The 27,423-nt window shown below is 34.5% G+C and overlaps 1 protein-coding gene across 22 annotated transcripts in view; it reads right to left on the bottom strand.

The window, feature by feature from the left end:
- Ube3a (ubiquitin protein ligase E3A) overlaps window positions 1–27,029 on the bottom strand; it is a 90,891-nt gene extending 63,862 nt beyond the window's left edge. For 3 of the 22 annotated variants that reach the window (XR_015630221.1, XR_015630219.1, XM_087569634.1), the window contains exons 1-4: window positions 26,524–26,983; window positions 13,502–13,565; window positions 11,171–11,290; window positions 7,550–7,594 (exon numbers count right to left, since the gene is read on the bottom strand). Coding sequence is in view for 12 of the 22 variants with exons in the window: in XM_087569602.1 (XP_087425728.1) it covers window positions 7,550–7,594; window positions 11,171–11,190 (65 nt within the window). In the remaining 10 variants the exon portion in view is untranslated. 22 annotated transcript variants of the gene reach the window in all.
- Window positions 27,030–27,423: the final 394 nt, after the last annotated feature.

Genomic DNA, 27,423 nt, shown 5'->3' with positions numbered 1-27,423 from the left:
CAGACATTCATCTCACCCAAAGGGCTGGAAAGTTGGTCATTCACAGATGGTAGACAACTTCAAGGAAACAGTCTTTTCCAAGAGACAACAGACTAGGTGCATATATGAACTTATGATAAACCCTTACGATAATATACTCAAGCATCAGCCAGTCAAAATCCCAGCAGGGCTGGGGGAGGAGGAGTTGGCAGAGAAATAGAGCTGTCATTACAAGTATCTTATGAACCCCTGGTAGGGTGATAACACACTACATCAGGCCCAAATTCCAAGGCTAGCTTGACAATACAAATATTAATTCAATGGAGAATGAAGATGAAAAAATTTGAAAAAAGTATAATCTTAAAATAATGAAAGGGTTGAGAAGGCTGTAAGGAGGTTGAGGAAGTGATTATATTCAATTAGTGACTGGATGAAATTCTCAACAATTATTTAAAGGAAAAAAGAATTTTGTTAAAAAAAAAAAGTTAAAGTTCAACCTCTTTAGAGTTGTTGACCAGTGACATTCCAGTGATCCTGTTGGCTATATATTTCCTTAGTTTTTTGTTACCCTCCAGAACGTGATAAGACACTATTGCTGAAGATGCAATGACTTTAGTAAAGAAATGGAAAAGTCAAGCAAAAACTCACCTTTAAGCTTGATCCCTACTGACTAGGATCTGTAGAACTTGACAGTGCTATACAGACTACCAGAGGAGAAAGGTAATCAGAGATATTCAACTTACAACCAATTTCCATGTCTATAATCAACTGTCCCTTTCTATTTTTAGTTTCATGTTTCATATCTCTCTCTCTCATCACCTAAACCTCTGCATTCCACTAATACTGAGTCTATGCAGTCTAGTGGACTTGCCGGTAATTATCTTTCTGCTGAGAACACTATGGTCCTTAATTATCACAGTCCATTCCCAAAGTTTCCATATCATTTCTGTGCTCCAACAGCAATCACTGACTCCACCACTCCACATTAATTATCCATGATATATATATAGTAGGGAAAGTGTGACCCTATAACTTTTTCTTGTATCTTCAAAGAACCAAATTACAGACTCAACAATCTCCAATTTCTCTTTTGTTATTGCTTAGATTTTTCAGTTGGTGTTTCTCTAGTTATTTGACTTTAAAGAAAAACAGGTCAAATTAGGTAAATTTCTTCCTCATATTAGAAGGTTAACCTTAGATTAAAGAACTTTCAAAGGTTCAATCTGACCAAAAGTATGCTCACAAAACCCAGAAACGAAATTTTTGAAAACAGAACCAACAACAATTAGTTTAGTTTCACACAGAAACTAAAAGCATCTGACCTTAAAACCAGAGGTAACCCTGATAAAAAGGCTCAGTTCTCACAAAAAAATAAATAAATAAAATCTGAAAAAACATTCAAGAATCATGGGCAAACTGACCTTAAAAGAAATCAAGTGATATTAAATCTTAGAAAGTGATATTAAATCTTAGAAAGAAAACTAGTAAGAACCGAGATCATAGTTTGACACAGTCACTCAGAAAAGACACCTCTGACAGGCATTATGTAAGAATTCTCAAACAAGAAAAAAAAAAAAAAAATGCAGGTTAACTCAAGACAGAAGAGTCAGTGCCAGGTTTAAAACCTCAAAAGTTGCAGGTGAAGAACATAAAGCTAGTACAAGATATCACATAAATGAAAGAGCCAGTTCACATAGGGCAATATCAATTTCTAATCATAATTTAAGAAACAGGAAACCTCTGAAAACAGTATAGAAAAGATGGTTTAACTTTTTTTAATCAGAAAAGCCCACTGAGTTAAGAGAAAAAAAAGAGGTAGGAACAAAAGTACTGAGAAACAATGATGTCCCTCATCAAAAGATGGCAATGTACTAAAAATGCTTTTTAAAGTGGCTGAAATGTATGTATTCTGAGGATAAATTCAACAAAACTTGCAAACACTTTCAATATGTGAAACAAAGAGAAACTAAGAATGCTTTGTAGAACGTTAACAGTCATGGGAAAAAATTCCTACTAAATAAGATGCAAAAGTCTAAAAGATTTCGAGAAACCAATAGCATACAAATAACAACTCTATTTTGAATGAATCAATTTGTTTTGTTTTGTTTTTTAGGGGAGGTTGCATACATGTGTTGTGCACACAAACGTGCAAGCATGCATGCCTATGCATGTGTATCTTGAGACCAGAAATCAATAACAATCATCATTTTCTAATGCTCCTCAGCCAAATGTTTAAGACAGTAGTTCTCACTAAACCTGACACTCGCTGAATTATCTATACTGAATGAATGAATTTCAACCATCATTCTCTTTCTTCCCATCCACCAAGGCAGGGGTAAAAAGGCCATGTCACACTTTTTACATAGGTTCTGAGAATTTATTCTACGTAGTTGGAAAGCAGGAAATTGAACCAACTCTTTAGGCCCTGCTTTTAGGGTTTTTTTGTTTGTTTGTTTGTTTTTAAATTCAGGGTCTCATGTAACTTAGACTGGCCTTACTATATGGGTGACGCTGTCCCTGAATAAGTTCCCAAGTCCTGGGATTACAGGAGCAGAGCAAATCAACACGCCTAGCCAAATATCAAAATTACAAACTTCTGGTATGATATTTTCATATAATCCATCTGAATACTATCTGATTAAACTAATGGGCTAAAGGACATCAAGTGTCCATATCATATGCCAGTATAAAAGTTTCCACAATTATTTGTATTTCTTAACATAAAAGAACTTTATGGTCTCTATTTCCAACAATTACTCCTTTATCTTAAGCATATTTAGCACCATACAAAGGATTATTAAAATGTTATTGATCTATTAAAAACTTTCATTCATGCAATAATAATTTTGATATATGAAGACACAGATGTTTTTCCAAAGTTTTTATTTTTGTTGACAAATAAGAACTACATATATATAATCATATGTAACATGATGCATCAAATGAGTTTATAAATTCTAACATACACAGCACTTTTGCATGAAAACTTAAAAATTGACTTTTAGTGATATTCAAGAAAAAATACAATAAAAAGTCACCATGTTATACAATAGGGATCCTGAACTATATTCATTTTCCATGTTTTATTATATGTCCATCTATTCTACTCTGAGTAACAAACACTTTTAGAAAATCAATGTTTTTACATTCTACGTACAGTGAGATCATGTACTGCCTGTTTTGTTGCTGATTTATTTCATAGAAAATATGGAGTATCATTTCCATACATGTCACAGACATAAGACTTCAGAAAAAAAATTTTAATGGATAAATATTACACCATTAGATATATATCAATTTTTATGTATTCACTGACAAACTGCTTTATTTCAGCATTTTGTTTCCTCTAATTAATGATGCAATCAACATTAAACTGCAGGTATCTCTTTCAACACACTATATATTTCTAGAATATAATTGCTAGGTCATGGCAATACTATTTTTAAATTTTATGAACCTATTATTTTTTATAATTGATCTAATTTACATTCTAAACAATTGTGTGAAAGATTTCTGTTTGCTTACAACCTAACCAACATGAACATTCATATATTGTAGCAAGTATGAGGTGGTATTTAACTGTTGTTTCATTTCTTAAGATGATTAGAAAGGTAAAGAACTTTTTTTCTCATCAATTTGATGCTGATCACGGTGATGCACACCTTTAATCCCACACTCAGGAAGCAGAGGCAGGAGGATATCTGAGTTTGAAGCCAGCCTGGTCTACAGAGCAAGTTCCAGGACACTCAGGGCTACAGAGAGAAAAACCTGTTTCAAAACACAAAAATAAATAAATAAATAAACAAACAAATAAATAAATAAATAGGTTTTTCCTCCACACAGAAAAAGAGCAAGGAATGCTATATGTGAGATTCTATATAGAATAGAGGAAAAGGAGAAATGTTATAATCTCAAAATAATTTTTAAAAACTCATTTAACAACTTTGCCATTTGTACTCCATTTTTCCCACATGTGTGGGCCAAAGTACAACAGTACTTGTCATACTCTGGACTGTAGTCCAATTTTATATTCTCTCACTAGCATAGAGCTTGCCAATTAGACTAGCCCCATGTATCCTCCTGTATCTTCCTCCCCAGCACTGGAATTTTATGTGTACACACTGCACTTTTATGTTGGTATGAAAGTTATCAAATCAGGTCCTTATGCTTTCAGGCAAGCACCTTACCTACTGAGCTCTCTTCCTACTGTAATTACTTCTTCAGAAGCACCTATTTAGGTCCCCTGTCCACTTCTTCAATGAGCTGCCTGACTTGTACAACTATTAATTATTCAGCATGTAAATACTTTCATTCATTCCATAGGGAGGTTATCTGTTAATTATACCTTTTCCTATGTAGAAAGCTATTGTTTTGTATAATCCTATTAGGTTTCTTTTTTGTAGTCATGTTTTTAAAACAAAATTCAAAAACAGTAATAATAAAAAGTTGTTCCTGTTTTCATATATTAGCTGAGAGTTAATAAAGAATATTAACTAAGGACACAATTTTGTCCTATCTAACATGCTGTTTTTTCTTCTGTAAGAGTGGTCAGTGCTCTTAAGAGCTGAGCCATCTTGCAGCCTCAAGAATCCTTAACTCAGAGAGTAAGGCAATATGGTCCCTGTAGTTAGACTTGCATTTTTAGTTGGTGTTGTTTCTTTTGGGGATTTCAAGATAGTGTTTTTCTGTGTAGCTCTGACTGTCCTGGAACTTTCTCCTGATGTCTCTGCCTCCCAAGAGCCCAGATTAAAGGCATTCAACCCCACCATAATAGGCTAAGATAAATTCCACTTAATTATAATGAATAATAATTATGTACTGTTTAATTCATACGCTATTACTTTCTGAAGAACTTTTGTTAGTAGCCTATAGTACTAGACTTTTTTGTTTTCATGTAAGAGTAATGATTTGACTTATAAAGTTTGAAAACCTTCACTGTTTTTTGCTGACCTTGGAAAATCTTCGTATTAGTTCTTCAAGGTTTAGTGAATTTCAGGAGTGATGTCATTAGGTTCTGGGCTTTATATGACAAGAGACTTAATTCCTGATTTTCCATCTTCCAATGGCACAACAATATCAACGATGGCCATCAATAATAGCATGTAAATTTAAAATGTTCTAGTGCTAAGAGTGTTCTATAAAAACCACTATTAATAATTTGTCCTATCTATTCTGCTAATATTCAAGCTAAAATATTATCTATTAGAGACTACTGGTACAGTCTAACTGTAAGCACTATGACGTTTCTAAACTCAGCAGGCCATTCAGTGCATGAAACTTTCAACATTTGGTCTGTTTCTTTAAAAGTCCAGCCCCATCATATCTTTGTAAGTTTTCAGTATACTGAATCTCAACTCAATTATTATTATAAGAATAGCGTTCCACAAAACATCATAAAACCTTTTTTCATTAAAAACAAGAAAAAAAAAGTATATGGGGAGTCAGGAACACACTTTAATCTCAGCACAAAGGGGGCAGAGGTAGGCAGATCTCTAAGTTTGAAGCAAACCTGGTCTACAGAGCCAGTTTCAGGACAGCCAAGGTTAAAGAGAGAAACCGTATCTAGAGGGGGAGGAAAAAAAAATGTACATGGGAAAGGCAATTGTTTAGTTTCTGCTACACCTGCACCTGCAGCTATCTAGGTATACAAAATAAACTTTTTTCTTTTAAACAACAAAATCAACAACAGTTACCTGGCTACTAAACTACAATAAAAATACCACCTCACATCCCTTAGAATGACTACTACTCCCCAAAGAAATTGTAATACACAGGTCAAGTTGTTAAACAAATTATAATGCTTTTATTGTAAGGAACGTAAAATGGTATAGCTGTTGTTTAAAGCAGCATGACATATTCTCAAAATATTAAAAACACAATTACCATGAAATACTATAGGCCCAAAAGAATTTTAGACAAGTTCTCAAAGAATGGACCCATGTTAATCACATTATTCACAATTGCTAAAGCACAGAAATAACCCATTAACAGATGAGCAGACTATAGCATATACAAGCAAGCGAATGTTACTCATTCTAAAACAAAAAAAGGAAGTTCTAGTATAGGTTATACACATGAACTTCGAGGACATTATATTATATAAAATAAGCCAATCATCAAAACGAACAAACAAAAAAAGCTGTGACTACACTTACTTGAAGTAGTTAGAAGCACCAAACTCACAAAAAGTAAAATTATAACTGCCAGCCACAGTGGGAAAAAAAAGTCACTTTTTAATGCACACAAAGTTTCAGTAATACAAAATGCAAATGGTTTTGATGACAAATGCTCAAAAATATATTAACAATACCACTGGTTTATATACTTTAAGACAGTAAAGAGTAAATTTTATACATTTCTTAAGTGTTTTAAAGTTATTAGAGAAGTTATACGGTCTCATAAATTTAAAGGATATTTCATAGTTATGTCTTAGAATTCATAATGTACACAAGCATTTAAATGGATGTAATCTGCTTTTAGTAAGGAAAACCTTGACTTTTTCAACCACACCTTAAACAAAGCTCCACAAATTATCTTTACTTCCTCCTAATTTCTTAAGAGAGGACTGTGTGTGTATGTGTTAGTGTGCCTGCATTAGCTTATGTGGTGAAGGTAGATTTTTAGTACATGTAGTGGGGTGTGTTTAGAAGTCAGAGGCTGTTTTTCACTGTACTCAAAGCTTGTCAATTCTACTAGCCTAGCAGCCAGCTTGCCTCCTACTCCAATCTTCATATTTACATGTCAAGTGCTATACTCGGCAAGTCAGTACCACAGTCCTCTGCTTAATTCCTTCTATTTATTCTTATTTTCATTTTTCATTCCTCATTGTCAAGTTTTGAAAAGGTCTCAATTCCCTACTTTTTTCTGTACTCAAGTGTCCTACTTCAGAACCTTGATGAGGACTTGGCCTACAACATTGTTCAAACATGCAACTGCTTAATCCCCAATAACATTTCGGGATTCAGCATAGTTTTACTCAGTTATACCAATTTTCCTACTATGCACTATATTTCTTTTGCACAGTTTTGTACTCCTCTGTATTCCCGCTGTATCCAAGTATAATTCTATTTCAATAACTAAAAAATATCAGATTGTGCTCCTTCTGAAGGTAGGAACTAAGTCTCAATCATTTTTATATCCAAAACACAGGACCTGATAATTAATATTGAGAGTAAACAGAGATCATATTTAAACATTCTTGCTTTCAGGAAACAGAGATCATATTTAAACATTCTTGCTTTCAGGAGTTATAAATTAATAGCAGGCACTAAGATGGTTCAATCTTCCTCTAATTTCCCTATTTAGCCACAACTGCTAAGGGCACAAAAACATTAAGAAATCAGAATCATATATGAAATTATCTAGTTACAAACATCTAATGGTTTGCAGAGGTTTGGAAGTATTTGGTAAAGGGATAAATATATATGTTCCAATCTCTAGATATAGTTTAAAGTTGTTCCTTCTTTTTCTTCAATTTTACCTTTTTTATTTAAATCCTGAAAGGTATTTTCAAATAAAACAGTGTAGGACAACTTAAGACACAGAATAACCTGAACCAAGTAATACTTACATTCGGCTAGCTTCAATGTCCTCAGACTGGGATTCTCCTGATGATCTGTAAAATGTAATTAAGGAAAAATATTAGCGAATTCCAAAAAAAGGTATAAAAATACAAGTAAGGAATTTGAAAACAAGACTTAAATTCTGATAAAAGGGTGTTTTAAAAGATTTAAAACTAAGGAAAAAAAGTAAGCAAAACAGATTGTCGTAACACAGTTAACAACCAACTTTAGAAACCTCAATGTTTGTTTGAAAAGGAAATTACAGTCATTATACTTAGACATCGAATTAGTATAAGCCATAATTATTTACAAAGCCAAACATGTATTAAAAAAAACAAAACTGTTACTTTCCATTAAGTTGGTTGCCAGCATTAACAAAATGGTATTCATAGTCTTGAAAGTGTCCGCAAACTGTAACCTGAGCAAACACACTAAGTTGTAGGATAATCACCTTCATTTTAATGGTGAGAGAACTGAGAGTTGTATTCATTTAAACACTGTCTATGTATTCAGAAAAGCAAAGATAAATACTTGCAGGAAAAATCATATTTCCCTTAAAACCTAAAACATTACAAAGGCATTTCTTGAAAATGTCTCCCTCTTTCTGCAACAGAGAATTTAAACTCAAATATAATAGTGTTCATAAATCTTTAAGATATTTAAATGCTATGCATCATTCTAATCATAATTCCTGTGGTTCAATAAGGAAATTAGACTTCTCTAAAAAAAAAAAAAACACTGTCAGCAGCATGTATACGGAGTATTATATTTGCCCGAAAATTATAAGCTAGTTTTAGTTTTTATAGCTGCTGTTCATTTTCTTTAATTTTAGTGTATTAGCTAATATAGAAAATATATACCTCTAAAACACTAAAGACCATCCCATTTGTATTAGGTAGAATATAATTTACCCTATTCTGAGCATCTGGTTAAAGAATAAATTCCAGAGCTGAGCACAGCAATACTTTCCTATAATTCCTGTCAGCAGAACGCTAAACCAGGATCTACTTGCTATGGGGACAGCCTAATCTACACAGTGAGACACTGACTCAAAAAAAGAAAAAGAAAAACATCTATTACCCTATATATCTTTACTGTGAGTCAATGTTCTAAGATGAACTGAATTCAATATCTTTAAATGCTTCAAATTCCCAAAATAGGTTCAGAAAGATTAATTTAAATTTTCAAAATTGTATACAAAGATGATCTGTGAACTTATCACTGACTTTAGACTTTCAAAAGACAAAAAATTTATAAAGGTCTTATTTTGGCTCATGGTTATAAAAGTTTTTTTAATTTTTTTTTTAAACAATGATCCTTAAGTTAGGGGATGGAAAAGTGGCTCACTGGTTAAGAGCACTTGCTGTTCCCAGAGAAATTGAGGTTTGCCTCTCAGCACCCATTGCTCACAACCATCAGAAACTCCAGTTCCAGGTCTGATGCCCTCTTCTGGCCTCTATGAAAATCAGGTACACATTTGTATCTAGTACACACGTACATACCTGCAAGCAAAAGCTCTTACACATAAAATTTTAAAACAAAAAAGAATCTTAAAAGTTACTGAATTCGTTTCTTTAGTGTCAAAGAAATTTCACTTCTTTGCTATACTTTTAAATTAACACTCACTGCAATTCATTTAGGTTCCAAGTCAGTAACGCACACACATAGAAAGAAAGGAAAAAGGGTACGATTAAAATTGGACCTCAACAGCTCAGATAGTTTAGATTTTCTTAGTGGTTTATTTATATTTTCTGTTTATTACACATTTACATAAGAACTGAAATTGTGGATTGGCAGTAATAACAAATGCAAAATTCCCACCCTCTTCCCCCCAGGGAACAAATATCTCAGAAATAATGGTCTCCACCAGCCTTAAGAAACTACCCAAGATTGTTCCCAAGCTTATATCTCATATAAAATGGCTAGAAGAGCTAGAGAAACATAATGGTAACCCATACAGTTGCTAACTCATTTTTGAATGTGACTTTCCAACATCTGATATATTACTAGACTTTGAGATAAAGCTGGCTTGCAAAACGACAACAACTGTTAGCAATAAGGAGGCCAAATTAGAAGCCTCTAAACAGGTAGGAAGTAAAATGTTCTAAGTGAACAGGGAAAGGGAAAAATTTAGAGAAGGTTAGGAATGATGAAAAGAAAAATATATATATATATAAAAAAATGTAAGACAAGAGAAAAACAGACCCATATCTCAAGAGAATATTATAGAACTGCTGCACAATTTCAAGACTCTAAAATGAACTATAGATCAAACATATTGTCAAATGGCCAACTACAGCTATCTTCCATATTTCTGATAGCTACAAAGATTATGTGAATGTAGTACCATAATGCCAATCAAGAATTGCAAATATACTAGACTTCTATTTAATATTTACATATACCAGAGGGAGTTATTAAACACCATTTAGCCAAACTAAAGATTTAAGAAATCCCAGGAATGTCAGAGTATAAATAATTCAAAAAGTATAGTAATAATTAAATTATTCTTTTCTTGGTCTCTTAGGCATAATATAGCATATGCTGCTTCCATTCAAATAGTTTTACTTTAGTCAAGAGAAAAAAATAAATACGGCAGAAACATTTTTTTGAGAATAGTGTACATGTGAATGTCTACCCACAGACTATTTTAATACTATTTTAATTAAGTTACCAAAATACGTCCTAAAACTAAAGTTAACTTTCAAGCCTCAAAGTATATATAACACCTACTAATAAAGAGCTTTACTGTTTCTTTACTGTCAATACATTTGAAATAAGAATCCAGTACATGCTCCTAATTTGACCAAATTCAAAATATAAAACCAACCAAAAGTTAATAAGAAAGCCACTACCAACCCAAGACTGACCCAAGTTATCCTAAAGGTTGCCAGAATATTAATAATAAATAAAATTTGAAAACTGAAACATACCTAGTAACACTGGTGAGAAAAAAAGTATCAGTTTTAGGTATAGACTTTAAAGACAGAAAATTTAACCACAAAACACTAACTAATTTGAACTGGAATATGAGTTAGCAAAACCCATCCTTTTATAGTTATTGACAGAGCTATAGCTCCGTCTTTTTTTTTTTTTTTTTTTTTTCCTGGAGCTGGGGACCGAACCCAGGGCCTTGTGCTTACTAGGCAAGCGCTCTACCACTGAGCTAAATCCCCAACCCGCAAATCCATCCTTTTAAAGGAGGTTAAAAGCTGCACTGTTAATGCCACAACTCTCTAGGAGAAAAGTACAAGTTTTACTAAAGATGCAACATTTCTAGAGAAACAATTACACTTCTGCCACATAAAATATTAAAAATACTACTGTATTTTCCATATATTTCTTAAAATGTCCATACTGTAACCTTCGAAATTCTTAAGAAATATTTTCTTATCTATCTATACAGAAAAACAGGTCTTTGGTGACTACTTCATGAATGGAAGGGCAACTAAGAAAAGCTCTACAATAAATATCTGAGAAAGGAGATTAAATGAAGAAATGGCTCCGTTCTTAGATCCTGAATTCTTAGCAATATTCCTGCTACCTATACATTTTTGTTATTTTTATAGCACATAATTCATTTTACAATGACAGCCTTTTAAAGACTGTAAAATAACATTCAATATTACCTTTTACAAGCTGTGGCCATTCGGTGACATCAGGGTGATAACAGCTTTGAGTCACTGATTAAAAACAGGTTGTCACACCAGTCTAGCTGCTAACTTGATCTGAACGTAGGCTTAATAATTCTAATAAATTAAACAAACCTTAGTTAGAACACTAGCATAAACCCAATTCATTGTTCAAATCATAATCTTCAAAGCTTTAAATCAGTAGTCAATATAAAATTTATTAGAAGAATAATCATTATAGGAAAGAAAACCCTTCTGAACTATTTTCCAGTATATTGTTTCTTAAATAATCTCTTCATTTGAGAAGAGATTAAATCCAAAATTCAAAACCACTCCAAAATCCAAAAAATTTTAAATCATGTCAGCAACTCAAAAAGGTTTGGATTTAGGAGTATTTCCGATTTTGAATTTTCAGATTAGATATGTTCAACCAGTAAAGTCTATAGGAACATGCCAAAATCTGAAAAATTCTTAAATCTGAAACATAATCTGGTCCCAAGCATTCTGATAAAGAGAATAATCCCTACTTTTCAGTATAGAATTATATGGTTCACAATCAACAGTACCCTTATGTACCACTGACTTTAGCTCTACAGAAACAAAACAGACACTTAAGAATAACAATAAGCAGCCTCAGAGTGATTGACTTGCCCAATATTTTACAAATAATGTTGAAACTGAGACCAAAAAAACAAGATAAGCTAATTTTCTACAAAGTATAAAAATGTTGCTATGGTTTAGCTTTGCTTAACAGTGTTCTGAGATTTAAATACATACAAATAAGCAAAAATTTAGACTATAGATTGTGGAAATAATTAAAATGAGACTGATTTAGTATCAAGAGGCTTTAACTGATAGGAGAAATCAGCTACCAAACAAGCAAAATATTGATGAAACTTCACACACACACACACACACACACACACACACACACACACACAGAGAGAGAGAGAGAGAGAGAGAGAGAGAGAGAGAGAGAGAGAGAGAAAGTGTGTATTTAAGTAGTATAATCTAACATTAACTTTTAGACACTTGGATCTATAAGAAAGTATTCATTCTCAAGCCCATAAGACTCAATTCTATGAATATACAAAATATGAACGTATATTCTATTATTCACATATTTTAACTTCCATATGTGATTTTAAACAAATCTGATTCAAGTTTCACAGCCCTTCTTATCATATCATAATCCCAACAAAATGCCAATACTAAATTATGATTTTATCCAGTTTTTCCCCCACAATCCTCTTCAACTGCTCTATTCATAAAAACAAATTTGAATGAGCTTAAAACAAACAAAAAGAAGTGTAAGATTAAAAAGAGGAAAAGGAAAGCCCCTTCACAATTAACACCGTCAAACTGACAACACAGAAAAACAAGATGACTGAAAGCATGGATCAGAACCCAATTTAAAATACAAAGGTACATGAGAATCTCAAGGAAATACTGAAGCATCAATGTTTGAGTCCATATTATTGCTAGAGTTGGCCCCAGTATATACATCAACAAATTTAGGGGATCCCAATAAATAGGATTTATAATCCCTATTAAGAAATAACTCAAATTCCCAAATTTTCCTATCATAACTATATATCTCCTACTAAGAACCTAGGCATCTCTGAAATAGCAAGGAAGAAAAGAAACATTCTTGAATAAATAATGTGGTCTATAAGAAAGTTCCCTTAGTTTCTCATGAAACTAATAGCTTATCTGGAATTATGTTAATACTGAAATGAATCTAACTTCTAACTTACAAACACATAAATAACAAAGTTTAAATAAAATCAACTAATTCATTAAAGAACTACACAAACTCTTAGGATTACAAAGTAAAGTACTCTCCCCTAGTCTCTTCTTTTTTGTTAGGTTCAGTGCTCAGCTGAACTGTTTCCAAAGACATTCTAAGATTCTACTCTCTGCTTGATCACTTACTACCGGAGAAATCTTGGACAAGTTACATAACCTCTCTAAACCTCAGTTACTCTAAAGAACTAAAACTCTAGTTAGGGTTATCATAAGAGTGCCATGTATACAATATGCGTGCAAAAGAAAGAAATTTTTTATACCTACAGCCTGACAGCCAAGTCTATTTTCTTGATCTTCTTGTCCATATCACTTTATGTCTCATAATACAGTAAACTCTAACAAATTCTTCCAGCATCCCACTTATATCTCACAGTCTATTTGGTAGCATACTTGGCACCTAGTAGGATCCTTTAAAAATGACAGGCGCCCAAATTTATTGAACGCATTTGTCATTATGCTAGCCGTAATATTAAAATAATTCATGCAATATGAATTTCAAAAAATTAAACAGAAACATACCATATTTCGCCAAACTTCTGAGGAGCTGGTGAACTCTAAAATCAGGCTCTTACAGATTTTTAACCTAAAATATAAAACACCTCACTCAATTCTTTTAACATAAACAACTGGATAGTCTTTCAAAAAGAATTACTGAAATCCATTATAAAATAAAAGCAAATTTAAATTTATCTTCAATACTTATAAAGATCCAAAAATATATTGAAACATAAATTACCCTACTCTTATTGCCAAGATAAGTAGTAAGGTCCCTATGTAGACTGTGGTCTGAATATTTTTCCAACTAGGAAAGCCATGTTTCTCATCTTCGTGTACAAAGATTAACACTCCTCAATCCCTTAACTCCTTACAAATGAGCTGAAAATATATTAAACTTGCTCATATACCTCAAATTCCTTCATATAATTATAGTAACTCCACTTTCAGTTAATCTCTATATGCAAAACTTCTGCTGTATAAAACCTCCTAGAGTTGCAACCATGGCTAAGTCCTTTGACCTTTCAGTCTCTCAGGTATATTAAATTGTTGGATTAGAGATAATGTACTAAAAGAATATGCTTTCCTGACCCATGACAGGGCCCCATTACTCGATTAAATCACTCCATGTGTGAATTCTTTACAAATAAAGAATAACAACAAACTTATTACAAAGCTTAAAGCAAGTTCTCCTATGATTTTAAATTTCTGTTCATAGATCATTTATAACTGAGTATTTTTCTGCCTTTAATGTCATTTAATCTTATTTTGTCATGAGAAAACCTAATGCCATAGATTAAGCAACTACAAAATAAATATATCTGAACATTATTTATAGGTAAGTACGTGGGTTGGTGGATGGGTACATGCAGGAGCGGGAGGGAGAGAGGGAAGGAGGGAGGGAGGGAGGGAAGGAAGTAGGTTGGTTGGGAAGGAAGGAAGGAAGGAAGGAAGGAAGGAAGGAAGGAAGGAAGGGCCAATAGATGGATGGATAAATGATGGATGGACGGACGGACAGACAGATTAAAAAACTGATAAATGGACTGATTTGATGGTCTCACTATATAACCTTGACTAGTCAGGAACTTGCTATGTAGTCTAGGCTAACCTTAAATTCATAGGAATTGCCTAATCCTGTCTCCTAAGTGCTGGGATCAAGGCTGTGGACTACCATACCCAGCCTTGTATTAATTATTTTAAATAAAACCAACAAACACTATGAGTTTAGGGAACTGAGTTTCAATCAACAACAAGATCACTTGAGGAAATCTATTAAAATATATCTACTAGGGAGGTATGGGTGAAGTACATCCATAATGTCAGTACTGAGGAGGTAAATGCAAGAGAACCAGAAATTCAAAGACAGACTTGGCTGTGTATTAAGTTCTAGAATAGCCTAAACAACATGAGAACCTGTCTTTTTAAAAAAAAAAAAGGACAGAAAAAGAAAGACAGATGCAGGGTTATCTGCAGTAATTCTGATTCGGAGCAATTGAGTGCATGAATTTGTATTGTGAACACACTTCAAGTGATGCATACATTCCATTTTACCTCTGTACTTAATAAACACACCTATTTTTACGACCCTATCTTTGGCATTATAACTTCCAGTTCCCAATTGTCAAATACTGTTTGAATATCTCAGCATCTAAAGTAATTTTAAAGTCTTTCTAATTCTCAACTATTCTCACACACACTCCCATACAAATACCCAAAACATTCTATATATTTGTATGTCAACAATCAAATTGTCCTAACAGAGAGAAAAATCTTCTGCCATCCTCTTCTTCTCCTATTTTGACTTAACCTAACCACTATTTACAACTCTTCAAATTTTTCATTCGACAGATATCAATTAGACTTTGAGTATATATTGGTAGTTAAAAACACCATAGTCTCCATAATAGATAAGATTTATCACATACTACTAAGTCCTTGGTAGAATTCATGTGCTAATGACTCAAATCAGAAAAGTTCAAGAAATATTGTACAATCTCTCCTGCCAAGTATAATATTGTTCACTCACTGCTACCAATTCTACCTCAGGAATCTCACCACAATTCAACACTATCCCTAATAATTCCTTAGTGAACTTTATTTGCTTTTGGAATAAAGCTTAATCTCTCCATCACATGTAATACTATGTAACCAAACCCTGTGAGTATACCCTTTCTTCCAAACTAGATAAAACATTAAGAAAGTATGTCATTAATTTTTATACTAAATGCATAAAAACGTTTATAGAATAAGACAGTTCACAGAAGAAAAAACTTGGGTAGCTATGTAAATGCAAGAATAAGATTCAAACTTCAATCTGTTTCAAAAGACTATCCATGTCCATTTTCTTATAAACCACTCTAGCTCAAAGTAAGGCCTGGAAATATTAGCTTTAAAATTCTTTTTTGTAATACCTCATCTTTAAAGAAAGAATTCATTGCTTCTTTTCCCCACATGGTTACTAAGATTGTTGTGACACAGAGCCTTGTTATTTTCTCTAGTTTTTCTCTTACATATTTTCACAGAACTATATCCTCTTAGAAATTAGAGTTTGATCATATCTCTCATATTAAAAAAATCCCTATGCCTTCTCAATGTTGATAACATAAATTTCAAATTTTTTATTACATATTAACTGAGGTCCTTGTCATATGGTCACATCCAGTCATCCAAATATTGTCCATAGACGATAACCTCCAGAACTATCGATCTCCCTAGGTTTTTGTACTCTATCATATATTAGAAATCTCTTATTTCTGGTCTTAATAATTTTGCATATCAGGACATTTCACTAGAAATGTTTTCCTGGACTCTGCAATTTCTATCCTCTTGATCTATTAAAATCTAGTTTAAAAAAAAAAAAACATTCTTCCTAAAACTTTAGAGCACACCAAATGAACAATAACAATTAAAAGCACTGAGACTGACAATAATATTAAGGAGAAAAATCAGAATATTTTTCAGTGAAATTATTTCAAAAAAATATATATATAGTCACTTTGAGAAAAATGCCTCTAGTTTTAGTTACCATGTCCCAGCCAACTCACACCTAGATATAATCAAGAGAATGCTGTATATTCACAAAAAAGCTGAACATGTGTATGTGTAATACTACACACACACACACACACACACACACACACACACACACATAAAATACTATAACAACCCAAACTGAATATATATCAAATCCCATATACTGATGACTGGACAGATAATCAGCCATTAATAAAAAAAAATAAAAATTTGAATAAGATGGCTTTCAAGGTCCTTGTCAACAATAACATTGTACAGTTTCTTTTAAATGTTTTTCAATAAATTATAAACACAAAGAAAATTGCTTAGCATATAGCAGGCCCTAGATTTTAAACACCAGTACAAACTAATTAAATTTGTTAAATTGAAACATGCAAAAAAAAAAAAAAAAACAACATAAAACTCCTATCATTTTACCACTCAGAATTAAAGCAAACACAAAATAAGATGCCATTTGATATCACTATTTAAAAATCTAACTATTCCAAGTACTGATAAAAGATGCTAGAAACAAAAATGTTCATTCACTGCTGATATGGTATGTATTGACAAATCTAATTTACATAAGAATTTCCATATCTAATCAAGTTAACCTATTCTCTAAAAACTTCATTTCTTTAAATTTCCCAAGAAAACCTTTACAAAGGAAGTATAAAAATGATCTCTGCAGCATTACTCACAAGAGCAATATAAGAAGCAATCCAAAATATTCATAAGCAGTGGGATACAATACTATATAGTTATCCCTATATTGTAATACCAAAGATCTAAATGTGCCAACATACACATCTCAAAAACATAACAGATAAAACACATAAACAAAACTTAAAAAAACACATAAACTGATGGCAGGTATGTACGAAACATATCTATAGAAAGTTAAGGATGATATCTCACTTATGAGCAAAGGTCATATTTAAGTACAAAACAGGAGATATTCAAGAACCTCAAGAAACCTCTTACATGGGTAAGAAGAGATGGTCACAGGACTTGGAGGAACGGATTAAGTTTCCAGAACAAAATCAAAACTGGCATCATTTATATTACTGGGTGGTAGGTAAGTAGATTCTTGATGTATTATTAAAAAGTATTTTATAACATGTTTCAATAAGAAATAATCTGAATATACAATGTCTAAGCTAAAGGCAAAACCCTGAGACTATGGAGAATTCCATGACACAATCTTCCCAATTTATGAAAAATATCTTAATAAGATAAAAATGTATGACTCCTGAGATTATCTCTGTGAATAGGATAAAGTCATCCAAGCCTGACACCTGAAAAAAAATCTCTGGAATTAAAGTTAAAAATTGAGAGAACTTAATCTACCTAACTATCCTCTGACCTCCACACACATCAAAGTATGGCACTTTTATGCCCAAATACACATCATATAATACATAATAGTAATAGTAATAATAATTCAAAAGATTAAGATAAAATATAAAGGACTAAAGACTAGGTATAGAAGAAACATGCCCTGGGTTTAATGATAAGATCTCCCCCAACCCAAAAGAAAAAAAATCATTATTATTACAACATGATCATTTTAAGCACACAATAGGTCCCTAAATAATTAAGCTATTATATCCTGACCACTAAAAAAAGGATTCAGTATCATTTTCTAAATATTTGGAATGAATTATCAATATGAAAAACACATATACAACACACACAATTCTACCCTTCCTAAGAATGCCTTGTCAAATTCAGCACAGGCATATTTACAATGAGAAGGAGGCTTCAGAATGTCTCCGTTAATTGTCCAGGTCAATCTAGTACTGCTTAATTCTGCTTACCTTTAAATTCTCAAGCCTAGAGAATTATTCATTATCGTACATACACATTTCAAGAGCCTATAGCAGATATCCTAACCCAGACTTGAACAATCTAGAAAGTAGTAGTTCATTCATTCCAGCATTTACAAATGCCTGTATCTGCAGAAGAGAAAGGAAAAGAACAAAGACAAGAGGGTGGAGAGAGGGGGAAAAAAAAAGAGAAGAGGAGGGAAAGATGGGAAAAGAAGACAAAGGTTACAGAATACAAAATGTGTACACATTTACTGTTCTCCCAGACTATTCAGTATAGGAATAAACATCTAATTTCAATTGGTTACACTATGTGCACATTCTACTGATAAAACAGATCTGTTTTTAAGTTCACCTCTTCCCTGTGTTTCATTTAACTCAAAAAATTGAGCAAAAGAAATTTTCAGAATGGGGTAGGAAGTTAAATCAGACCAAAAAAAATCTTTCATTTTTAAAGTAACAAGAAACATAATGTACTAGCCAGTAATTATACATGATGTGAAGTACAGATAAAAGACTAAAAGTAACTCAGTTCTCCTACTATCCTTAAGGGTTTTTATTTTAAAATTATATAGTCCAATCTGTGGAGGAAAGTGTATTTCTCCTTTAAGTTCCTCAACTTTTATTTAAACTCTTACTCCCATCTCCAGTCTACAAACCTGTACAATTTTATATAATCAGTGAAAAACAGTAACAGAGAGAATGGAGAATGGAACAGGATTTAGAAGTGGAGAAATTTCATTTCTTTGAAACTAAGGATTTGGATTTTCGTAGTGTATTTTTCTATCAGTAACACATGATAACAGCTCACTTTAAACATGAAGACAAAAACACATTCTCTAATGAATCTATCTGAAATATGATTTATATATTAGTACACATAATATAAAACAGGTACTCAAAAACATTTTAAATTACCAAACAAAAACACATTTAACAAAGGCAAATATTAATTAACCTTATTTTTGACATATTGTATGCTTAGCAAATGTATCTACACAGAGGGGCATCTTAAGAAATCTTAAGGGAGAAAATACTAATAAATTGGGGATATGCTACTTCCCCTTATGATACACTAGGATTTATTCAAAAAAATAAAACAAAAACAAAAACAAAAAGAAAAGAAAAAAGTGACTATGCATTTCATCTTTTCCTTTCCAAAAAAAACAGCAGTATGATTCACATCTGATACTAGGTAGAGTGCTGAAACAATGAGAAGAAATTCTTATAGTGGTATCAACTAAAGAAAACAGGGAATGAGTTTCAGAAAGGACAAAAGTTCAAGGAAATAGCAAAATATAAAGTTTGTTCATACTAAATGACACATTTACTGGTTAGTTTGTTATATTATCCTCTATGTGGTTCATATCTTCTATATTAAATTAGAGGTATCAGCATTTATTTTACATCACAGATTATAAAACTAAATGAATTACGACCATGGTTTAATCCACAATGGCATTTCTAAGACTATTTTCTCACATCAGAGACAAAGTCCATTAGAAATTTGAAGTAAATAGCTATATCCTTTATTAAAAAAAAGTTTTATCACATTAAAACACTGTCCAGAAAGAACAACACTGACAGTATCTTCATTCATATGTAATTTGTGTGCCAAAACGCTTGCTTTAAACATCCTGAAAAACATTTTGAATTGAACATGTATGCACTGGACACAAAAATAATGGTTCACTCCCAGCATTGGAGCAGTGAAGTCAGAAGGATAAGTGAGGTCCTCTTCAACTACAAAGAAATTGAGACCACCATGGACTACATGATACCCTGTTTTAAAAAATATGTAAGACCACCAATAACTAAAGTGTCCCAGCACTTGGGCCAAAGATCAAGAATTCAAGGGCAGCCTGAAATAAACGGCCATACCTTGACTTTTATCAACTAACACTACTGCTGCTGCTGCCTCCGCCCGCCACCATCCACCTACCACCCACCCACACACATCATATCATCATTCAAAGGAGATCTGTAAGACTCCATAACATATTTTTTCAAAGTACTTTTTTCAACCTGGGGATGTAGCTCACTGCTAGGTTGCAAGGCCCAGTATTCTATCCCCAGTAATGCAAAACTAAAATTGAAGGGTTTTTTTTTTTTTTTTTTGAGGGGGGAATATCAGATTTCTGTCAGAGTAATGAGATCTGTACTATACTGCTCAGATGATGCTGAGAGGTAAGGAAGACCAAATTCTGAGATGCGGTGAGCTGCTTAGAGAAACAACAGATTCCACCACATAAAAACAGACAGCAGGATGTATAAGGCAAGTTTTATCCTGCTCATTTAAAATATGTTCAGGACCTACACACTACTTTCCTTTTTATTTCACTTCAAATAAAGATGCCAGCAAGATTTACATAGGATTCTCTCTCAGAAACTGATTTCTTAATGAGGCTCCTACTCAGATTTGCTATAAAAGCCTAAATATGGTACTATGGCCCCTACAGCCTGCCCTTTCCCATCATTCTTACAACTGATTTATTTTCAATTCACTTAATGAAGAGGTCAAGCAGAGCAAATGACAAGGGACTCAGCTTTGCAAATAATTTATCACTACCAATTAAGAGTTATTGTTCGTGTTAAATGTATGTTACTTATTTCTAGGTTTACTTGAAACCATAGAAGAAATAAGTGCTTCAGAATTTCAGTGGTTTAGGAAACAAAACAACCTAGGATTATTGAAATGGAGTTATCAAATCTGAAACAAATTTATATTGTAAATGCAGCTATAAAGGAGTACACACCTGCAATCCCAGCACTCAAAAGAGGTAGGAAGACCAGAAGTTCACGTTTATTCTCCCTGTCAGTTCCAAGATAACATCAGCTGAAGAACCTTTGTCTCAAAATAAATAAACAAAAATAAAATATCCCCAGATGTTTCTTTAACAGGCTTAGCCATGTTAACAGAAACAATAAGACAGTATTCCATCATCCTTTCTCCTACTAATTTCCTGGGCAACTTACTCTCTTTATACAATATCAACCAACTTTCAAGAAGTATCCCATATGAGCAGCATAATCCTCTGTACCAAGAAGGCAGTATCACTTTAATATGATTAACAATGCCTTAGAAAGATAAATGGCCTGCTTTTTAGCTCATTCTGGCTCAAGACAGAAGTCAGAAGAACAACAACTTCTGGCAACAAAAATCAGGTAAAACCTAGAAATAAATAATGTATATTTAAGCCTCTTTCACATAGCAGTATTAAAAAAAAACTATTTTATTTATAGATAGGTCCAATACTTATAATCTTTCCAAATTACAATCCAGTTAATTTAGTTATTATAGACAACTAAAAATCAAGAAATTATAACTAGTATTTTGAAATTAAATGAAAACATAAGAAATTTGATGTGTATTTATTAATAAGCCACTTTATTAAAAAGGAATAAAGCATCCTCAAGTATTTCAAACTTTCACATTTGGAAAAAGAAATTGAAAAATAATAGTATTTCTACGTAATACAATTTATTTCACATCTTTTATTCAAAAGAATAAAATCCTATGCTATCTTATAAAGATTATCCTTTATTAATAGTATAAAAATACATAACTCCATAAAAGTGAATTTGTAATTGCAAAACTAGTGTGGTTATTCTTCTGAACAAATTCTGCCAATGAAAGTAGAACCTTTACCTAGGAGCCAGAGGCTCTAGATTAATTCTGACTTTAGATGAACTTAAGAAAACTATTTTAAAAATCTTCAATGCCCTCGTGTATTAAAAAAAAAAAGTTAATACAGTAGCTGATCTCAGAAGAATATTTAGTTTTATAAAATCTCTGACTCTTATTATTGAAAGTCAGAATGGTAATCACTCTCCAAAAAAATGAGTCCTAAGAGGCTGAATGGCATACCAAACTAAACCTATTTCACTTTATATATACCAGGAGTGCATGTGCACTATAAATAGTATATTGTTGGGCTGCAACTAAGACATGAACTTGGATTGTTGCCATCACCCCCTAAAGGAGATACAATAGTACCCTTTGCAATTGTAGCTGAGGGGTTAAAGGTAAGTCTACAAAACTGCCCTAAACCTGGAGGGGCATAGACAATTAAGTTCTATAACATAATAGGATATCACATTAAAAAAATAAATTGGTGTTATGTGCAATAAATAACCAATCATCAGTTTTCAAATGATAATTTCCTTGGGGTTTTTTTTAACCCTTATAACTCAGGCCAGCTCACAGATTTCAAAGAAGCTTCAGAAACGTTAGCTGATAGATAACTATTTCAGACATAGTCCCCTATATGATATGTGAATGTTTGCACCCTACTAAAACTTCTCTAAAAGCCTAAAATCTGAGGTGATGAAATTACAAGTGTGACTTTTAGGAGGATCTACATTGATGAATGAGAGCTATGTCCTTATGTTAAAAGACCCTATGTCCTACTCTTAGCAGAGGCGATCTTTGAGTTGGAGGCCAGTTTCCCCTATTTAGCTATTTAGCCTATTTATTAGTATCAGAGGCTAATGAGAGACACTGTCACAAGAAAAGGAAGGGGGAGGGGAAAAAGACAAAAGAAGAGAAGGGGAGTGAAATGGAGAGAGAGCTAGAGAAATGACTCAAAAGTTAAATTGAAAGCACTTGTGCTCTTCCAGAGGACCTGGGTTCAAATTCTAGATCTGACATGGCAACTGAACAACAGTCAAAAATCCCAGTCCCAGCAGTCCCAACACTCTCTTCTCACCTTCACGGATCACAGACATCCACACCCAAGTGCACTCTCATACAATAAAATCAAAAAAAAAAATAAACAATTAATACAGACAGAAACACAGAGACAACATGCCAACACACAGTGGTACAGGCCTGCAATCACAGCTACTATGGAAGAAAGTAGGAGGATTCCCAGTTCAAGGTCTGCCTGAGCTAGAGTCAGTACGGAGGACTAAGAAGTGGAAAAGCAGTTCCTAGAACTTGAGAGGTACTAGGTTCAGCCCCTAATCCTCCTAACATTACTCAAATTACATTGAAAATTAGCTTTGATCTTAACACTTCTCAATGTCCATAACTGAGATACGTTTTTTAGAGGGGGGTAGAGAGGTGTAAGACCAACCTTTGGTATTTTATAAATAGGCTGAACAGACTTAGGCTTCTGGAAAAATAGTCTCTGATTAAACAATATAAATCCCTGGCCTGACTTCATAATGAGAAAGAAAACAACAGAACAGATTATGGACTATAAAACGCTATATAAAAGGTGCTTTAAGATTTTCAGAAAAACTGGGTATGAAAATTGAAAGACTATTAAGCACTTTACAGTCTTTAATTCTTAAAAATCTGGAATATCTTCACCATCTTGTTTATAGATAAAACCATGTCTCATCGAAAATGAAATCAAGCTCTTACTACAAAGATATTTCTAGGCTGGGTGATGGTAGCCATAACTCTAATCCCAGCACTGGGGAGGCAAAAGCAGGTTCATCTCTGTGAGTTTGAGGCCAGCCTGGTCAACACAGGACAGCGACAGCTACACAAAGAAACCCTGCCTCCAAAAAGAAAAAAAGGAAGGAAGGAGGGAATGAAGGAAAGAGAAGAAAGAAAGAAAAGAAAAAAAATTAAAGAAAAAAAAAGAAAGTTTGTTTGATTACACATTCTATCACATCTCTGATTGATAACATTTTTTTGAGACAAGTTCTCAACTCTTATTCTAGGCTGACCTAAACCTGGCCACAATCCTTTCTTCAATCTCTCAATTGTTGGGTTTACAGAAGTGAGACATCATGCCTAACATAACATTGTTTTTATTTTTATCAGTAATGAAGTAAAATACTGTCAAAACCAAAACTCTATTATCCTAAACCTTCATATGAAGAGAACATCAAAGACTTTAAAGACTATTTTTATATGACCCTCTGCTCTGATACTTTTTTTGTACTTGAAAGTACTTAGAAGACCATCGGTTAAAATTCAAACCCAGTTGCAAAAATCAGAACACTTGATGTTTTAATAGCTGCATATACATGTAATATAAATCCATTAACAGTAATTTTATCATTAATAACAAACATAAACCTAAGTAGAATAAATGGTAATATACCAGTAACCATTTAAGGTTTTATTTTTTTAAAGGACATTTGAAAAAATCATCTTAAGCCCTTGAACAGAAAAAAATTAGCTATGCCCAATGGAAAAAAAAAAGTTGATAAAAATTGAGAGAAACGATTACAGCAATTTTTGAGGGAAGAGAGATTGACATAAATGTTTAAGATATACAACTGAATAAAATTAACATGTCAGAGAAATTAGTCTCAGATGAAAATTACATTTTCTATTTAAAGCCATAAAAAGGGCAAGTAGCCAGTCCTGGTGGTATACAGTTTTAATTGCAGAACCCTGGAGACAAAGCCAAGAGGAAAGTTACAGGTCATCCAGTGGAGTACCATTAAGACCCTTTCAACAACAACAAAAAAAAAAAGAACGAAAAAATGGTGATGGTGGATATTTCAGAGATTAAAAAAAGCCACCTACAAAACCTGCATGCAAAAGGGATTTTTTTTTTTTTTAAACTCATGGTTAAGCTCCTCAGGTATATGAGGAGCAATACCCAAAGAATTACGTGTGTATACCACTCCACAACACACCAATGCAAGGTAAATATTGACACAAATACTTCACAGCTTACTTACATTCTGATTCTGAAAACAAAGCTACAAGTCATCTCATCTTTATTATGTGTTGTATCTTTCTTAAAATATAGACTGCAAATTGATGAAGTTCTCATTTTTATTACAGATTTTGATACATGGCTTTTTTGTAATGCTAAGTATCTATGGATTTACAGTCATCCTTAGGCTTATCAGCAATACAGATGCAATATCCATTCCCTTAAAAGTGCAGTAAGCAGATTCTACTTAAGAGAATTTAATACTAAAGCAGTTTCTGTCATACATAACAAGACAAAATTTTCCTTTTATCTCTCCTAAAATCTAAATCTGCATGATTTACCAAAAAAAAAAAAAAAATCTTAAGTAAAAGTAGTCACTAATCTGGGATGTGACAAAAAAAAAAAAAAAAAAAAAAAAAAAAAAAAAAAAAAAAAAAAAAAAAAAAAAACACTTGTCATGTCACTTGTCCAACAAGATTTACTAGGTCTTTGAATATTTAGCTTTTTAACAGCTATATTTCTCCCCCACCCCCTGCCCCACAGCTATATTTCTTAAAGTTCAGGCCATCTTCATTTCAAACGCACTTCCTTCTCCAAAGCATTTTAACATAATCTGCTGCTTCTCCCAAAACCCTGGGTTATACGAACATCCTTTGCGACATTAGATAATTGTGGATCACACATCCCATATACTATTTGGTTAACATTTGCAACAGTACACTAGCTACTTAATACAAACCCAAAGAGATTTTGTCTATTTCAGTATCCTCAAAAGACATAAAAAAAATTGACGTAAAATTGTCTTTAGAGGATTCTAAATGTGAAAAAGTCTTATTAAAATTATATTTTTTATTTTTAAGGCTAACGCAATTATAGCACATTCAACTCTGACTCTTCCAACAAAAAGCCTCCGCATCAAAATGGGGAAAACGTCCTTTTCATTTTCTCAACTGAAAAGGGGGAGGGGAGAAGAGGAGGAGACCAACTGCTTACAGGTTTGCATTTAAAATTAACACAGCAGTTTCTGAGGAATCCAGTAACTCACGTTCAACTACTGAATCCTACCAGACGCAGCACACGAATAAAACCACAGCGCAATCCTTGGGCTTGATGTGCCGCTTCATCCGTCTTCCTTCCAATCCACCCCCTACAATACCCCAACCCACTAAGCACACTTCTAAATATGTCTTCCCCACCAGAGCGCCCCTTTGGAGGAAAAGGACTTCCTTTTGCAGCCTGAAGCCACGGCTGGCTCTCCGATCCCTGCTTAGATGAGGCCCCAATCTCGACGCCCTGCACGTCCGCCCCACCCCGGGCCCACTCGGGTACCCGCGGGTGACAAAACCCTCCCTCTTGCGCTCAGCCAGCACTGACAGTTAAGGCTGCAGCAGCCGCAGCCACCAGGGCCTAGTCCTGGCACCGGCCCCTCCAGACCACGCGCCCAAGCACTCGCTCACGGAGGCGGGTGAGGGCCCAGGCGCCTACCCTGTCAGCGCGGCCTGGAGGGTGACGAGGGGACCGGCGGTACAGACCAGAGGGAGCGCGCCGGGCAGGCCGCGGCCGCAGCAGCACTGACCTGTCCTCGCCCCCGCGCGTGGGCTGCGGCCCTCGCAGCTGCGGCCGCCTCACTGGTCCTTGTCGCCCTCGTCCACCGCCGCCGCCCGCCACCGCCTCGTTCCCTTTCGCTGGCGCCACCGCCGGGTCTCATGCGGGACCCGCGCTTCTCCTCAGGAAACTGAGGCCGGGAGGCCGGGCGCCTGGGCAACCTTGAAGTCGGCGCTGAACGGCTGCTGCCGCGATCTGTCCACGGTGGGGGGCGAGGGTGGCGAGCAACTCCGAAGAGAAGCAGAAGGAGGCGCCACCGTCCGCGACTGGTCGAACGAGGAGAGTCGTGATGAGGCGGTGAACAGCTGCGTGGCCCGGTGCGCGAGCGAACGCAGGAGGGGCGGCGAGGTACTTGCGAAGACGAAAGGCCCTGTCGTCTCCTGTAGTCACCCAAAGAGGAGCGCCACCATCTTGGGAGAAACACGGATCTCGCGAACGAGGACGAGAAGACTAGGTGGGCGGACCGAGTATCCCGACAGGCAGCGCGCGCCACCCTGCCGGCGGAGGGCTCCAAGTCCGGAGGCGGGAGACTAGGCGAGCTCGCGCGTGCGTGGGACGACGACTGTCTCCGCCCCGCCCGGATTGCATCTCTGCAGGGCCCTACTCTAGTTCGCCTTCGCTCTTGGCGCGGGTGCCTTTGGGAAAGGGAGATGGCTTTGGGCTAGGTGGAAGCTGGCCAGCACGGTCGCCATCTTGAGACAGGGCTGAGAGAGGCTTGGTGTTTTTAGCCTATGCTCCTTTTACCCAATCTATAGACCATTGTCTTCGGTGTACTCGGGAGAGCTGACAGGGCTAGCCAGCCGAGGATAGCCTCGGAGTCAGAGGGTCGAATAGGCTGAGAGGGTATTGCCTACTGGCAGAATAAAGAACC

Source organism: Rattus norvegicus, chromosome 1 (genome assembly GCF_021556685.1).
Source record: "Rattus norvegicus strain SHRSP/BbbUtx chromosome 1, alternate assembly SHRSP_T2T, whole genome shotgun sequence".
In the NCBI taxonomy this organism is placed as follows: domain Eukaryota; kingdom Metazoa; phylum Chordata; class Mammalia; order Rodentia; family Muridae; genus Rattus; species Rattus norvegicus.
This window is presented reverse-complemented; position numbering and strand designations above follow the sequence as displayed.